The following is a 17,771-nucleotide window of genomic DNA, read 5'->3' as shown; positions in this document are numbered from 1 at the left end:
AAAAACTGAGAGAATAGTACAGAGAACTATGAGAAAAGCATGGTGGGGGAGAAGCAGGATGAGTAAGCCAGCCAGCCTGTGGAGTGAAGGGCAGCACAGGTGTGAGCCCCGCGAAGGAGTGAAGGATTGACGCTTTAGGGGCGGATTGTCCTAACTGAATACTGTATTGGTGAGGAGTGGGTGTGAAAGGGAGTTATACTCCAGGGATCTGAGGTACACCAGGGGAGTGAGAAGACCGACGGGAGGACAACCGACCCTGACCAGTCTGGCTGATGCCACCCGAGGTAGCTAAGATGGGGGTTGGAAGGTGTGGACCACAGCTGCTAGTGCCTCCGCCAACTGAGAGAGCAATGGGTAAGCTGGGGAAATGAAGAGGGAGTTGCACTGGGCTCGTCTGACAGAGCATGAAGGACCTGTTGGTTTGCTCTGGTTTTTAATTGTGAATTTTAATCTCACTGATTGTTACCTGTTTTTAAGGATTATTTATTTATTGAAGAGAGCACTGTACTTTTTGGACACTATTTGTTTTTCATGATTTTAATAAAAACACTGTTCACTTTTGTACCTAACTCTTGCTTTGAATGAGTATCCTCAGGTACATTATTGGCGGTAGTGAGTTCAAGAAGATCCTGGAAGCCAACCTGCACCGTCACATGAATATATACACAATGAAAATATAAGTTGTGTTACTTTATTAAATGAGAACTTAAAGAACTTTTATAAAAAGGTAAGGCTAGCAGTTTTAAATATGAACCCTATGATTTGTGAATTGCCATATTTTCAACACTTCTAGGTATGAAGAAATAGAGATGTTTATGTATGATAGGCATATGGTTATCTTTAACAATTTTACAATGGATTTACATTTTTAAAAAATACTGCATTTGTCTTAGTGCACCTTGGTACATGAAGAAATATGAGGCAGCTCAAAAAGCTGTGAACATTATGAAAGGGTTATGTAAAAATATGTAAAACACCAAACAAAAGTTGCCACAGCACAAAACATTTTTAAAATTCTGCTCTTACTTCGCCCATATGGTCACCCATAATAAGGTCTCTTTGTCACAACAACTGGGAAGACAGACTGGTCAGACACATAAATAGAGAGGGAGGAAATAAAAGAAACCCAACTCACTTTTATTCATCTTTTGAATTAGTCAAATGAAACAGATTAAATAATCTGGAATTCAATACCAAGAAAATAAAAGATCTTGTGGTGGATTCTTAGAATAGCAGGGTTTTTTTGCTCATAAATCATGGTGCAAGAGAGCAACAGCACAGTATGCTACATGTTGATTGGCATGTGTAAGTAAGAGTTTTACTGTAATCTATACATCTGATAATAATGACCCTATAAACCTGAAAAGTTTGAAAACAAGAGAAAAGAAAGCACAATTTCTTCCTTTACAAAACAAGAGTTTCTCTCATTTCTTTTTAAATTGCCTTTTTATAATAACATTTGGATATAAAAGTAATTTGTGTAGTATGGTACTTGTTCTTCATGGTGATCAAAACAAATATTAAAAAGCAAATGCATTAAACGACAGTCGTGGTGGAATTGGACAGTATGTATTTTTTTAAGCTTTGAGTTTTACTTATGAAAGATCTGCTGAGATCATTATCTTGTTTTTGGAATTTTTTTGCTTACATTTCTTATCTTTTATAGATAAGCACTAAACAGCTAAAAATACAGTGATACACAGGTTTCTCTGGAACTTGTCCATTCCTCTAGTGGTAATGCTTAGTACTAAATACATTTTCTCCACCATTTGAAGTATTTAACTGACGTTGCATAGCTAATAATTTATTTAAATTTTATAGCTTAACACTAGTATCATTTTTAGATAACACTTCCATAAATACACCACATTCTCTTCCATCCAGATCTCTTTGGTTCTTTTGTTTCTTTACTTCATTCTCAAAATATTTTTAAATGATTATCATCAGCGTCAAGCTTGGTTACATCAGCACAAAAATATAGCTTTATTATTTATTATTCTGGAATTGAATTTCCAAAATGTTAAACATGTGTATGGAAATATTTATGTACACTCACTGGGCACTTTATTAGGTACACCTATTCAAATGCTTGTTAACACAAATGTCCCTATTAAATTATTATAACATGGCGCCGGAGAGAGGCGACATGTTGCGTGCTGCTCCTCGCAGACTTTTCTATTTTTTGTGTCTGTATTTTTGTTATTGTCGCTGTTTGTACTGCATGTTCACTGTTTTATTAAGTGTGACTGTACAGCATTGGTAAACATCGGAGCAACAAAGGCATAAGTCGCTACTTTTGTAGTTATCGACCAGGGGCTGTTCGCCACAATAACTCGAGACCATGGTGGCAGATGTGACCCACCCGACTACACCTGGAGGAGAAAAAGTGGCCAGCGTGCCGGGATCCAAGCAAGGATGAAGCACCGAGGACTGCGACTTCCCCTGCCTAGCATTTTCCTGGCCAATGCCCAGTCTCTGTACAACAAACTAGAGTCTAGTTACTAGACAATCTCCATGGTAGACTTCGTTTTCAGCTAGATCTGCGTGACTGTTGTGTTTTCTGCCTCTCCGAAACATGGCTCACCACCTGCACACCGGATTCGGATGCCCAGCCAGATGGCTTCTCTATCCACTGCGCTGATCGGTCGGTCTCCTCCGGGAAAAAGAGAGGTGGCAGGATATGTTTCCTCAATGCATAGTGTATGGATATGGAAGTCATTTCACAAAGCTGTTCATCATACCTGGAGTGTCTGATCATCAAGTGCCGGCCGCTTTACCTGCCTAGGGAATTTACAGCTGTACACATGGCAGCTATTTACATCCCCCGCAAGCAAACACCAACACTGCACTTAAGGAACTGTACGGCCTCATTACGGACTGTGAAAACACACACCCAGAAGGTCTGGTTATCATCGCTGGGGATTTCAACAAAGCAAGCTTCAGGTCTGTTTACCCCAAATACTACCAACACGTCTTCTGTCCCACCAGGGGTGCTAATACGTTGGACCACTGCTACACCGCACACAAAAACACGTATCGCTTTCTCCCGCGGCCGAACCTTGGGCAGTCAGACCACTGCTCTGTGCTGCTCCTCCCTGTTACAAGCAGCAGTTGACGCGCGCAGACGACTATTGGACCCCGGAAGCTGAGAAGAAACTTAGGGACTGCTTTGAATCGGTGGATTGGGATGTTTTCAAAGAGTCCTCTGAGAATCTGGATGAGTATGCCACAGTTGTCACAGGCTTCATCGGGAAATGTGTGGATGACAGCGTACCCACAAAGTCTGTACGCGTATTTCCCAACCAGAAGCCCTGGATGTATGCTGAAGTACGCCGGCGGATCCGTGAGCGCAGCAGTGCATTTCACTCCGGAGATACACAGGCATACAAAAAGAGCAGGTATGATCTCCGTAAAGCCACTAAATATGCAAAGTATCAGTATGCCCACAAACTGGACTCTCAGTTTAATAGCACAGCAGATGTGGCAGGGTATTCAGCTGATCACAGACTACAAACCCCGGACACACACGGCCACAGCTACCAGCGCTTCACTCCCGGATGAGTTTAAAGTGTTTTTCACTCGCTTCGAGTTCGTTAACACGGACAGACCCGTGCGACCACCCGTAGAGCCACAAGACTCCAGCCTGAGGCTCTCCAAGGATGACGTGAGGAAGACTTTTTCCCGACTCAGCATCCGCAAAGCACCTGGCCCAGATGGAGTCTCAGGTTGCGTTTTAAAAACATGTTGCTACTAGCTAGCTGCTGTCTTTACGGATGTTTTTTATCACATCTCTGAGAGTTAAATCTGTCCCCACCTGCTTCAAGCACACAGCCATCATCCCTGTCCCAAACAAAAATAAAGTAGACTGCCCTAATGATTACCGCCCAGTAGCATTTACTCCCATAGCCGTGAAGTGCTTTGAGAGGCTGGTGCTAGAACACATCAAGGACATCATCCCTGACAGTCTGGACCCCCTCCAGTTTGCCTACAGTTGCAACAGGTCCACTGAGGATGCCATCTCCATAACACTTCACACCACCCTGTCACATCTGGAGAACAAGAACTGTTATGCCAGGCTGCTGTTTGTGGACTACAGCTCTGCATTTAACACCGTCACTCCATCCCAGTTCATCACTAAACTCCTGGATCTGGGGCTTAGCTCTTCACTGTGCAACTGGGTACTGGACTTCCTCACTGGCAGACCTCAGCAAGTGCATATTGGTGGAAAAACCTCCTCTATCATCACCATCAACACTGGCACCCCACAGGGCAGCGTGCTGAGCCCCCTGCTTTACTCTCTCTACACCCATGACTGCATAGCTAAGTACAGCTCTAACACCATCCTCAAGTTTGCTGACGATACCACTGTAATAGGTCTGATCAATGAGGACGATGAGACGGCCTACAAGGAGGAGGTCAGACTCCTGTCAGAATGGTGTCAGGACAACAACCTCACCCTCAACGTTAGCAAAACTAAGGAGATGATTGTGGATTTCGGAGGTGAGGCTGCAGGTTTAGGTTCCTCAGAGTCACCCTCACCGATGACCTTAAATGGTCAAGTCACACTGCGGCAGTAGTCAAGAAAGCCCAACAATGCCTCTACTTCCTCAGGAGACTGAGTAAAGCCCGGATGACCCCCACAACCCTGTGCAGATTCTACAGGTGTACTGTGGAATCCATCCTGACAGGATGCATCACATCCTGGTACAGCAACTGCTCAGTTCAGGACTGCAGAGCTCTGCAACATGTGGTGAACACAGCACAGCAGATCACGTGCACACAGCTCCCTGCGATCCATGACATCCACACTACACGCTGTCTCAGGAAAGTGAACCGTATCAGGCGGGACCCCAGCCACCCTGCACTGTCACTTTTCACCCTCCTCCCATCTGGGAAGCGACTAAAGTCCATTCGGACATGCACTTCCAGGTTCAGGAACAGTTTCTACCCAACTGCAATCAGGCTCATGAACAATCAGTAACCTTGTGTCACTTCCACTGCTACCTGCACATATACTTCTGCCACTGTCTCTATTTATTCCTAGGATTCTGGTTTTATTTATTTACTTATTTATATTCATTTATTTATTTATTGTGTGTGGGGTTTTTTTTTGTCTATGTTCACTGTCTGCAGGGGCACATGGAAGCAAGCATTTCATTGTACATGGTACATGTACACATGGCAATAAAGAATTGAAATTGAAATGTCTTATCAGCCAATCACATGGTAGCAACTCAATGCATTTAGGGATGTAGACATGGTCAAGATGACCTGCTGACGTTCAAAATGAGCATCAGAATGGGGAAGAAAGATGATTTAAGTGACTTTGATTTAATTAATTTTTACTTGATTAAGTGATTTGATGGTTGTTGTTGCCAGAAAGGCTGGTCTGAGTATTCCAGAAACTGCTGATCTGATTCACAGACAACCATCTCTAGAATTTACAGAGGGAGAGATTGAGAAAGAGAGGTTGGGAGCATGCATTGATACAGTGCAAATTTCTATCAAACAGAATAAAATGAAAAGCATTAGGAAACTGGATATATTTAATTAAAGGATAAAATCACCCAATCACTGGGACCCTCCCCTATCTGTAAAGAATATTATGCAAGGACAGAATAAATGACTATAAAAAGCCAACACGATTAACCAAAGAGGGCAGCAGTCCACAAAGACACCAAAATAGAAAAGGAAAAGAAGGGTTTGAGTTCCCACCGTCATCAACCACCTGACATCCAGCCACCCACAACACTGGAGACTGAAAGCTATTTCCTGATGTTGAACACAAATGCACCATTGATCCTTAATGCCAAGAGTTAAAGGGGAATCAGAGTATAAAAAGAAGATACTCAGGACACAGCAGAGAAAGAGATATAGGGGCTTTCCAGCAAGACACCACCAGAAAACTCACTAGGTGACTCTAAACAAGTCACTTAACCTGCTTCTGTTAACAGCAATATTCAAGTGCTGTATTTGTTCTGCTACCGCCATTTTCTATCCACCCATTTTCTAATCCACTAGCTCCTAGTTAAGTCTTTTGGTGGGTGCTGACCTATTTTGACAGGTTTGGCTCCTGGGCAGGGAGCATACAAAGGTTACATTCATGCATACACCTACACTTACTAAAATTAACACTAATACATTTTCCAATTAACCCAACATGTGCATTTTTGGGTCAAAATTGAAAAACCTGGAGAAAACCAATACAGAGAGATGGAGAATTTCAGATAAACAAATAAACATGTTAGTGTTGAAACTAATGTTCTAGAGAAATAAAATAGTACACTACAGCAGTCTATACATTTGAAAACATACTGTCCTCAAATAACAAAAACACTTTCTACACAAATGTGCAGATGAAAAAGGATTTTGGATGCTGGATCATATTTTTTTACAAGGGGGAAGGTTAAGTAAGTAATCTCTGAACAGAATCAATATCAAGAAACAAGCAGGATGCCTTATCCAGAAATTAACAAACAAAGCTGGAGATAAGCAGAAATGTGTTGGAGAAAGCATAGGTTGACAAAGCACCTTAAAATCTGAGGAAACTCAGATTATTAGATGGATTTGCCAGGATCAGAATGAGTAATCCATAGTAGTTTTCCATGCAGCTGTTTGAATGCATGGGGTAACAGAACAGACACAATTCTCAGAGAGAGAAGATTCAGGCACACAGTTGATGCTATGTGAGATGAGCTAGTCACAAAAACCAACAATGAAAACAGTCATGCATCACTTTCCACACAGCCAAGTGTCATAGGAGAGTAATAATTTTCCAGAAATTGCCAAAACTAGATGCAGTAATAACTCTTTCTTTATTACTATTATTATTTCATGGGATCTCATATATTTTTCTGATTCTTGGAGGGTCCTTTAAGGTTTATTTTCATCTTTGCTGCTCTGCACAGCTAATTCTTAAGCATTCTGCTTGCATTGTCTTCCTTACACTAGTGTTTCTCAACCTTTATGGACCCGCAAGTTACAGTAGTTTTTCCTTTTTAAACTCAATGACAACCCCAGTAGCAACTATTGCATATAGTGAAACAAGTGCAATTGGGATCCCCCTTGATGAAACAAGCTCACTTAGACACTGCAAAGCATATCATGCCATGCTGCCTATCTCTTTCTGACCCACCATGGTCTACCGTGACCCACTCACAAACCAACAATGACAACCTGTGACCCATTGGCAGCAACCCAGGTCATAATCCAGTGGTTGAGAAACACTGGCTTAGGCAAGTCACCACAACCCACTCGCAAAACAATGACAGCAACCCATGACCCACCTGTGGCAAGACCAAGTGGTTGAGAAACACTGCCTTACACAGGCATGTGGACACCAACACTTGAGGATCAGTTTGTGCTACTCCATACTGGCAGTTAAAGTATGCCTACCTATGACCAACACCTGGCCCTCAGATCCTCAGTTGCAATGACCTGTACAATTTGTAACCGATATGTGTACGTTCAGTCTGACATACAGCCAAATGACCGGTCCCAAAGTGGAACTGTAAGCTCTACCAGTATTTTCAGTTTCATCTGAAAAACTGGTGTTCATCAATGATGAGCTGATAGTTCTGCATAGGCTTCTACAGGAAAAAAGGTGCCCTGTTCAGGCACTAACGACTATTTTTCAGCCATTACCAACCTTCATAGACAAAACTTTGCATCAGTTACATCCAAAACGTTGGGCATCGGCACATCCAAGAAACAATGGCAAACTGCACCTGTACCTTTGCAACTCAACATTAGCACTAGCTCTCTGTTTTTACCTCTACATCAGCTAAGCCCGGGTTCTGCTTCTTATCTTTAGCAGAACACCCTATTGCTTAGAGTGTGGCCTGCAATAAAGTTGGTAGTTGACACATTTTCTTCTCAGGACACTGTAATATCCTTGTCAACACACTGTTAACTAGTTCTGAGATGCACTTTAACAAGCTTAAGCTTTATGTCAGTGATTATGCCCAATTTGGGCGACTAAGAAGCAGCATTACTTCATGAAGGAAACATCACTCTTAAACTCTTCTGCAGAAAGATAACGCTTTTACCTATGAAGCTGTAAAGAATTAATTTAAAGAGCTTAACAGTAATTTGAGGAAGACGGCATTATACCATAGGTACGAAAGACCATGTAGGGAGACAACAAGTGCCTTTCAACACAAAATTTTTCAGTAAAACTCAGACTAACGACATGAAAATCCACACAGCACCAAACATCATCTTTACAGGCTTAGTATTATAAAAAATATTTATCTGAGCCAAAATTGTTTTTATTAAAACAGAAAACATTCTATTTTAACTTTGATTTTTATAAACCTTCCATGTATGTACGTACTGAGTGAATGGTGCTTTTTCATGCCCATATTGCAGCAAGCCAAGCTGTAAATGTTATTTCTTGTGAGATTTGTTATCATTCTTCAAAACACTGGGAAAAGCTTGATAATGTAATTCTGGACCAACTGACAGTGTCCATTCATTGGACTGATAACAAATTAATGTGCTCTATTTTTAAATTGACGTATACGACAGTTTCCAGGTGTGCTGCATGTATGTTTTGTGTTGATTAGCACATGCAAATAAGCACATGCTCTATACTCTTTACATGTAACAATAACCTTATAAATCCCTAAACCTATAAATATTAAAATTTTAACCTTCAATGTTGAAAGAATTACAATTTAAAGAGACAGAAAAAAACATTTTTACTGAATAACATGACATCAAAAGAGACAATCAACACTTTTATGACTGCTTCTAAATAAAATTTGGCAGTAGAGCAAGGTTGCCATCTTCAAATGTACATATTCATATTTTTAAAAATGCACTTATTCTTAACCAAGTTTTATATTTAAAGACAAGAAATAAGCATTCACAAGTTAAATTAAACAAACTACATTTATATGGCCAATAGACAAGCTTGATGAAGTTTACTCATCAGACTTTTATATACTGTAGCATTTTCATAACATGCACCTCATGAAAGTTGTGTTGTTTTATAAATATTAAATAACAGTTTAAGTTAGATTAAAATGATTCTCTTCTTAACCCTTACAACATCCTTGGGCCAAATTTAACCTGTTTTTGTTTCTGAAATCAGTAAAAGCAGCCTAAATGTAATCAGGATGAAACTTGGGGATTTTTCTCTTTTTTCGAGTCAGTTTTGACCCATTATTCATTTTGATGGATTTTTTACTGCATTGTTTGCTCACATCCTATAAAAAGTATTTTAAATGTCATCTTTTCAGCATGGAAATGTGAAGTATTTTTGTAAAGTGCCCAAACTTCACAAAAATTAAAAAAAAGCCCTTAGTGTCAGTTTTGACCCACTATATACTAAAGTATATTTTGCCCTCCATTTACAATAGCTTGCTTGTTCATAACCTGTAAAACCACATAAATATCATCTGTTCAACTGAAAAACATAGGATCATTGGGATATATAATATGGGCAATCAGAGCTGGATCAAAAAGAACTGTAAATATCAGCATTGAGTCAGCACTTAAAGACATTGTAAGAGTTAAATTGCTATTTCACACTGGCATAATTTGTTGTTTTTTCCATATTCTGCACAATATTTGTAGGAATGCAAAAGCAATATCTTGGAAGAGTTGGATTCTATTGCAAACAGTATATAAGGTGTAAAACTTATATATCTTAAAAACTGAAATTTAAAATTCATTTTATTTAAACTTTAAAAAGGAAGGTTTTCTAAGGACTGTAGTTCTCTATGGACCAAAATCATACAAATTTACTCAAATTGGACCAACTACAGTATAATCTTTAAAATGCACAAACTGGTCACCCAAACAAAAAAAATTCAAGGAACCTATATGGAAAATGTGTGCATAATTGCATAAACATGGAAGATGTGAACACACAACACATGATAAAAAGGAAAGACAGATTATATATATATACACATAGCAGATGTTCACTATAGCTATCATAATATTTACCGATGTGTATTAGTATGTTTCTAACTATTTCTCACACTTGCTTTAGTTATCATAAAGATACATTAATAAATTATTCACAACTGCAAGAAAAATATGAGAAACAAAGAATATGTATAATAATATCTGCTTAGCTGGTGTGTAGTCAGGAGAATTTAAAATTTATGATTATAAAAAAAATGCAATGTCACTAAAACCTCAGGATTCACTTCATCATGTAAATAGCTTTCTTTTCACATCTATTATATTATTGACTTTGACGACTAGTAATTTGCTTGAAGTTAAGCATTTGCTAAACAATGTCCACATGTCAGTAGTAAATTGTGATAAATTTTCCTTTAATTTATCACAATTTTAATTTATGTGGTTTGCTATTATTTTCAGATTAGTTATGTGTTGCCCTGTTGTTGCAACTACTGTAGTGTATATAGTATTTGTAAGCAGCAGGAGTAATAGTCTGATACTATCAAATACCATAGCTTTGATGTTAGCACTCACACATGTCTGTACAAATCTGCTGCCATGGTATACAGGAGCATTGTATTGTGTATGTCTAATAATAGAACTTCCAAAAATAGGAAATACTATTTATTTTAAACAGCACCTTTCTGTAACAAAGACTATTACTAATAGCAATATCTCGAATAACTGTAGATACATCTTTTTTAATTTTGAAAAACAGTTTAAGAGACTAGCTCAGAATCACATAGGTGGCTAACACTGGGAATGGAAACATCAGCCATGTGGTTTAGACTCCAGGGGCCTCATGTATAAACGGTGCGTACGCACAGAAATGTTGCGTACAAACCTTTCCACGCTCAAATCGCGATGTATAAAACCTAAACTTGGCGTAAAGCCACGCACATTTCCACGGTAACTCATTCCTTGGCGTACGCAATTTATCCGCCCGGTTTTGCAGACTGGCGGCACCCAGTGTCAAAGCAGTGCTACTGTTCCTGTGTGGTTACCCTTTCTTAGATCCACATCCACGGCGGCGGCTTTATCAAATACACTGAAATTAACCGCATATCGTTCATAAATTTAATGCATCTGATTGTAATTAACCTGTAACAATATAATGGTCCACAGAATGGTCAAACTACTGTTCCTGTGTGCTCATCCTTTCTTTCTTAGCTCCACATTCCTGACGCGGCTTTATAAATACACTGAAATTAACTGCATATTGTTTATTAGTGTAATACATCTGATTGTAATTAACCTGCTTCAATATAATGGGCCAGGGAATAGCCATAGTATTCCAAATACCAGAACTGCTTTAGCGTTGTTACGCTCACTGCATCTTGTTCTTCATTTTGCTGTTCCCGTTAAGGGTTGCCACTGCGGATCATTTTTTTCCATATTACTCTCACTGCACCACTCGGAGTATTTATATCACTGTATCTGAGTGTGAATCACAGCAGCAGATGATCGGAAAGAGAATTATCGGTATACAGTTTCAAGTACATACTACCTCAACCACGGCAAAAAGCGTCAAACCCTTTCCTGTACGGACCTCGCGTTTCAGAAACAGTTTCATCCCAAGAACTATAAACGCACTCAATCACCTCACTGTAAACTTGCACTACAGTTATAATATTGCACAACCTGCGCTACTTTATAAAGCGCGTATGATGACAATATCATTTTTAAGATGAAATGCAGCAAAATATGTTGCTTATAGTATACAGATAAAACTTTAACTTCATTTAAATAATCTGTATTGCTAATAATTAAACATGTGAGGACACGGTGCCGCAGCGCTAGCTAGTTCACGGATAGCTCCTGCCTTGCGCTGTATTCTTGCTGGTGCTGACGCGACACTGGAAGGATAGACGAATAGAATAATTAAACATGTACTACGAAGATATTTCAATGTTCCTTAAAAGTTTTGAAGAATCGGCGTTCTAAGCTTACAAATGGCTTCACGTCTATTACAGAGCTGATTGTGTGGCGATTGGAGAAAGAAAAGTATGGACAGGAATTGGAGGTTAGTACGTTTGAAAGAGACAGTACTTCTGTAATAAATTATTTCATCGAAGGTCACACATGGTGCAACAAGCCTCTTGCGTGAGATATGAACAATCACTGCGCCACCGTGTTCCCATGTTTAATAACATGCTTTCATTCCTATCATCATGAAAATGATATCACGTATACATCTCAGTATTTTAATTATTCAGAGAGCTGTAATATCTCGAATGTAATGCATTCTGTGTCCTGTCGGAGAAAGAGAAAGAACGGAAGCACGTAGTGATTCACACACATAGAGCACATAGAAGATCAAACACAGAAAAAAGCATTTAACATGCTACTTGAGAAACTACGGTAGTAAAATAAACGATTTTAAGAAATTTCGAGATTAAAGTTGACATTTCGTGCTTTTTTCCCACTGTGTGCCTATGTTTTTTGTTTGTACCCTAATACGCTTTCATATGACACTCAGACGGTGGGCTACAACTCGCCTTTTCACAGCGACTTTGATATGTGATTTCTTTTTTATTTCGGGCACTGTGCGACTTTGTGAATTTGATCTTTCGAGTTTTTCCGACACTCTGTCACTCGATCAACTTTCTTTTGTTGATTATACCACTGTTTAAACCAACAAATAGTACGTTTTTCCTTTGCCTCCACTTGGTATTCGCTGAAATTCTTATATTTTCCCCTGTGCTTTTCACATTGTCTTTTCTCAGAAGGCTATTTATATTGATTTGCATATTCAAAGAGGCGTAATTCTGGGAGGAGTTGGGGCGGGACAGAAGGCGCGTGCACGTGCGTTACTTTTCACGCAAATCGGGATTTATATAGTGGAAGAACGTGAAAGTATGCGTGCGCACAGATTCCTGCATCTGGATTTTTCTGTGCGTACGCACAATCCCGCTTTTGTGCTTACGCCATGTTATAGTGTGAGTTCTACGCACGGCGTTATACATGAGGCCCCAGGTCCTTATTATCAAGGAACCACACTATTACTGTTAAAGAACCTATTAAATAATTTTTGATTTTAGCGTGGTAGCTGCCTTGCAACAAGAAGACTAGACTTTAAGATCTGGGTGATACTCTGGGTGTTTTTCCCATGTCCATGTGAGCTTCCACCAACTAGCAAAAGACATGCAGGTCAGGTGGATCGGGCCCCAAGGTGCATGCATGTGTGTTCACCCTCCAACAGGCTACAGTCCTATCGGGGGGTTGTTCCTGTCTTGTGCCCAAGTCTTGCTGGGATAGACTCCAGCTTCCTTATGACTCTGATGGATGAAAGATGGATGGATAGATGAATCTCCCCACCATTATATCAAAGGTTTAGTCCTTCCTCAGCATTTTGACAGTCCCTTTAGGTCAAAATAAATGCTGTCCTACTATTCAAGTTTTAATCAGGTAAAAAAGAAAAAAATAAGACAAACGTATTTCTGATTACTGTAGGTACTTTCAGCTATATAAAACATTAAAGCATGATTAGTAAAATGTAATCATTTTTTACTTAATGAGACATTAGTTAAATCCTGTATTGCTATGGCTTACAACAGTAGATGAGTCATCAATTATCCTTAACACTCAAAACAACACTATCATTTATTTGTGGACAGAATGTGTGCAAATTTAACAAGATGCTGTCAATTTTTAAACTTTACTTAACCTGTGCATATTTAACACCGATCTATCCTCTAGCACAGGGGTAGGCAACGTCAGTCCTGGAGTGCCACAGTATGTGCAGGTTTTTGTTCCAACCCAGTTCCTTAACGAGAACTCAATTATTGCTGATGAAGCACATATTGCTTAAGTGACATTTTAATGCTTCATTTTAGTGGTCTCGCTTGTTAAGGTTCTCCAACCTTAATTGCTTATTTCAATCTTAAACTGCTGCATTCAGTGTTTTAATTGCTCCTTATTAGCAATAAGATGTAAAACAGGGGTAGGCAATGTCGGTCCTGGTGAGCCGCAGTGGCTACAGGTTTTCATTCAACCCAATTGCTTAATTAGAAACCAATCATTGCCAATCTCAGACCTTATTTAATTTTATAGCTTGTTAGTCTGTGCAATGTAAGGCTTTTATATCGTAGATTTTTTTCCTTTCCAAGGATATCATCCAAATGATTTGAAGCCTAAAACAGATCATTTTCAGTCTGTCACATTTTTCTATTAAGTGTTTGATTAAATCAAACCGTGCATGATGAACACACACAGATGTAATTGGAAACAAGCTAGCTGGAGAACTGCTGGCTGCTTTGTCTTTTACATCTTATTGCTAATAAGGAGCAATTAAAACACTGAATGCAGCAGTTTAAGATTGAAATAAGCAATTAAGGTTGGAGAACCTTAACAAGCGAGACCACTAAAATGAAGCATTAAAATGTCACTTAAGCAATATGTGCTTCATCAGCAATAATTGAGTTCACGTTAAGGAACTGGGTTGGAACAAAAACCTGCACATACTGTGGCAATCCAGGACCGACTTGCCTACCCCTGCTCTAGCACTCAATTCTTTTTCCAGAAGAAAACTAAGATGGTTTATCATTATTCAAGACACAAAAAACTTAATTAATACATTAGTTTTTAAGCAGAATTTGCTACTGTAATACTTTACTCACATACTGTTTAAATCATTTGATCATCAGTCTGCAGTTAATTTTAGATTCTGACACATACTGTATATTGTTAGTAGAAATGGGACATACACTTTGACAATATAGCTCCTGTTCTTAACACTGTAGTATATGTTGGATTCTTGTTAAGTCTCAATTTGATTTCTAACTTATAAATGGCTTTTTGGCTAAAGTTAACTTATCAATGCGTACACTCCAGAGCATTCACCATAATTGCAGTACACAGACATTTTAGCAAATCCAAAGAGAAATAAACCTAGTGTAGATGGAAAGCCTTTAGCCACATTGCCCCAAATATTTGACTGATGGGTCACCAGTTTCAGCATTTAATTGAGAAATCTTTGGCATCAATTGATACAAATGCACAGATATTTCAGTTCTAAATGGCTAAAACCACATGTGGGCATAATCTGTTCTTAAAAAGTTGATAACAACCACGCATATTTCTTAAGTAAAGGACTCTTTTGTCCGTTAATTGATATATAAATGTGTACTTCCGCAGAATGATTAAACAATACGATAGATTTTTTTTAAATGTTTGGATATTGCGGATTGTAAGGTTTTAGGACTGATTCCCATAGAAATAAGACCGTTCACTCTGAGTGTGTTATGTCAAAGTATTCATATAGATGCAGTATTAATTCTCTGCTTTTATCTGACAAAATAATATCCTAAAATAATTACTGGAAGGCAACACTCTTTGTGCATGGCTGTAGGTAAAGCTTGAGTCTTTCCCATTATCAATTTGCTGCAGTGTATTATTTGAACATACTACTCACTTATCCTATTAGAAAATACGGCATGATTGTGGGTATACAACCTAGAAGTTGAATCCCCTATTACATATACACAACTACGGTATTTAGTAAAGTAAATAAATATATAGATAAATTATCACCTTGTCAGAAAATGTTGCTACTGCTTAAAGACAGAAAATGATACTACAATACACAGATAATTTTGTCACTTTAGAAAACTTTATATATGCACACATGTTACCTGAAAAACAGATTTTTAAAGAACATTTATTCGTAAAAAGATGGGTATGGGGGAATTCTGCAGCACATCCCAGCAGCTTTGGCCACAAGTCAGGAATGAACCTTTAGACCAGATCTCCTCAATTGCATCATGGAGGGCTACAGAGGCTGCAGGTTTTTGCTTAAGCCCATTTCTTAATTAGAAACTGTTTATTTACTACTAATTGGACTTTGTTTTAGTTAACTTGCTTGTTATGATTCAGAAATCTTATTGCCTATTTTAGTTTTAGCAGTTGTATTAAGGTTTTAATTGCTGCTTGTTTTCTGCCAGTTAATAATGTGGTGCAAATGAGAAAGGACCCACCAGCTCTCCATTAAACCTGGGTATATGAATAATTAAATATCTGTGTTAATAAAATACTTTGAAATAAATGAGAGAAAAGGGAATGGCCAAGAGTTAAAAATTTGTTTTGGACCACAAGATGTTCTCAGAAAGGATGTTCTCAGAAAGTGAAAAGTCTACAATGTGATAAAAATGTTTTTGAGAGAGACCATTTAATTAAATAAAAAATGTTATCTACTTGTTCTGGCTTATAATTATAAAACTGGGAGAAGCAAAACGCTGCACCCACTGTGGCCATCCAGGACTGACATTAAAAACCCCTGCTTTAGACAGTGAGAAGTTCATTGCAGAATACACTCACTCAGAGATACGCTAGAAAGTCGGCCTAACATTTGTATCTCTGGGATGTACAGGCAGTACCTTTAGACAACCTATGAAGAGACGTGGAGAACACATTCCACACAAACAGAACTAAAGTCAAGATATTAAAACTAGGCTCAGATGCTGTACGGAAACAGTGCTATATGAGTGTACTTATTATAAAAATGTTAGCATAGCATATATATTTAAAGAAAACTACAGTTACTGATTTTATTAAACGTGCAATGGCCTAAGTACAATACATTCATTTTAAATTAATAAATATGCAAATATGTATTGGATTATTGCCAATTTATTGTCTGAAAATTATGTTTTGGGACTTACCCTGCTTCTGAGAATCTACCACTGCAGGACCTAAAAGTGATAAAAACAAATGACAAAATGAAATATACTGACATAATTGACCCCATGCAGCACTATAGTTTCCGCAGATTATAAAGAATAGTAGTTACTAGTTTTAATAAAAATTCATTGCCTAAGGAGAATACATTCATTTTAATGGATTTATAGGTACAGTGGCATAATGGATAATATATTTTCCCTAATACTGAAATATAAATATGAGATGCGTTGTATATTAATGGGTATAATAAAAATGAACACAGGGGAGAAATGTTCTAGTTTAAAGAACAATATGAATATAACAACTTTTAAAAAATCCTAAATCTTCTTATGATCAAAATACAAATAAATGCTAATGTATTTAATATAGATCATGTTTAATTTAATTTCATTTTTGTCATAATTCAATTTTATAATTTAATGGAAAAAGTGGGTCAGAAAATAATTGTGTAGAACAGCAAGTAAAATTTGAGACATTTATCCAATCTGACTGAAACAAATCAGAAAAAGTAAAGGTTAGAGAATTAGCAGGGACTTTACTTAGATTAACAAGTAATTTGAAAGAGAAAATACATATTTTCAAAGGAATTATTCACTAGTCTTTATAAACACAATAATCTATGATATTATTCATTAGTCTATTTCATTATAATAATTGCAAGTTGTAGAAACTGAAAATTACATTTTAATCATCAAATATGTATCTGACTGTCTAAATCAAGTTCTCTTTTTATTAATTGGTAGATTGAGAAGAAAATATTTGAACAGTGGTTAAAAAAGTGCATAAAAGGCCTTCTTACCGTTAGTAAGCCACATGCTAAATGTAAGTTGAAAAAGCAACATTTCAGTTTCTTATCAGTCAGACATTGATGTGTTTTTGAGTGAGAATAAAACATAACATTTTGCACTGACTGAGATGCTAATATTCTGATGTGTCACTAATTGTAATTTCCTGTGGTGCTCTCTTTACCATTTAAGGTAGAAAGATTAAGTATAATCACATGCTACACCAATAAGAGTCTTGCAATGCATGCTATGATCATAAATTTCTATCCTAGAGCTCTATCATGCAACAATCAGCCAGCCTGAGTGGCAAGTTCTTGATAAAAAGTTATATTCATGTACTACAATTACATTTAGATTATGGTTAAACCTGTTATTTACACATGTCACAGC

General features: G+C 37.9%; 1 protein-coding gene across 1 annotated transcript in view; it reads right to left on the bottom strand.

Moving 5' to 3' along the window:
* The window catches only part of LOC114644787 (scavenger receptor cysteine-rich type 1 protein M130), an 80,907-nt gene extending 63,434 nt beyond the window's left edge, over window positions 1–17,473 (bottom strand). Inside the window, exons 1-2 of the mRNA XM_051934306.1 lie at window positions 17,396–17,473; window positions 16,578–16,607 (exon numbers count right to left, since the gene is read on the bottom strand). Of these exons, the coding sequence (XP_051790266.1) occupies window positions 16,578–16,607; window positions 17,396–17,438 (73 nt within the window). The 5' untranslated portion in view covers window positions 17,439–17,473. The remainder of the gene's footprint in view (window positions 1–16,577; window positions 16,608–17,395) is intronic.
* Window positions 17,474–17,771: the final 298 nt, after the last annotated feature.

The sequence above is a fragment of the Erpetoichthys calabaricus genome, chromosome 11 (assembly GCF_900747795.2).
Source record: "Erpetoichthys calabaricus chromosome 11, fErpCal1.3, whole genome shotgun sequence".
Taxonomy (NCBI): Eukaryota; Metazoa; Chordata; class Cladistia; order Polypteriformes; family Polypteridae; genus Erpetoichthys; species Erpetoichthys calabaricus.
This window is presented reverse-complemented; position numbering and strand designations above follow the sequence as displayed.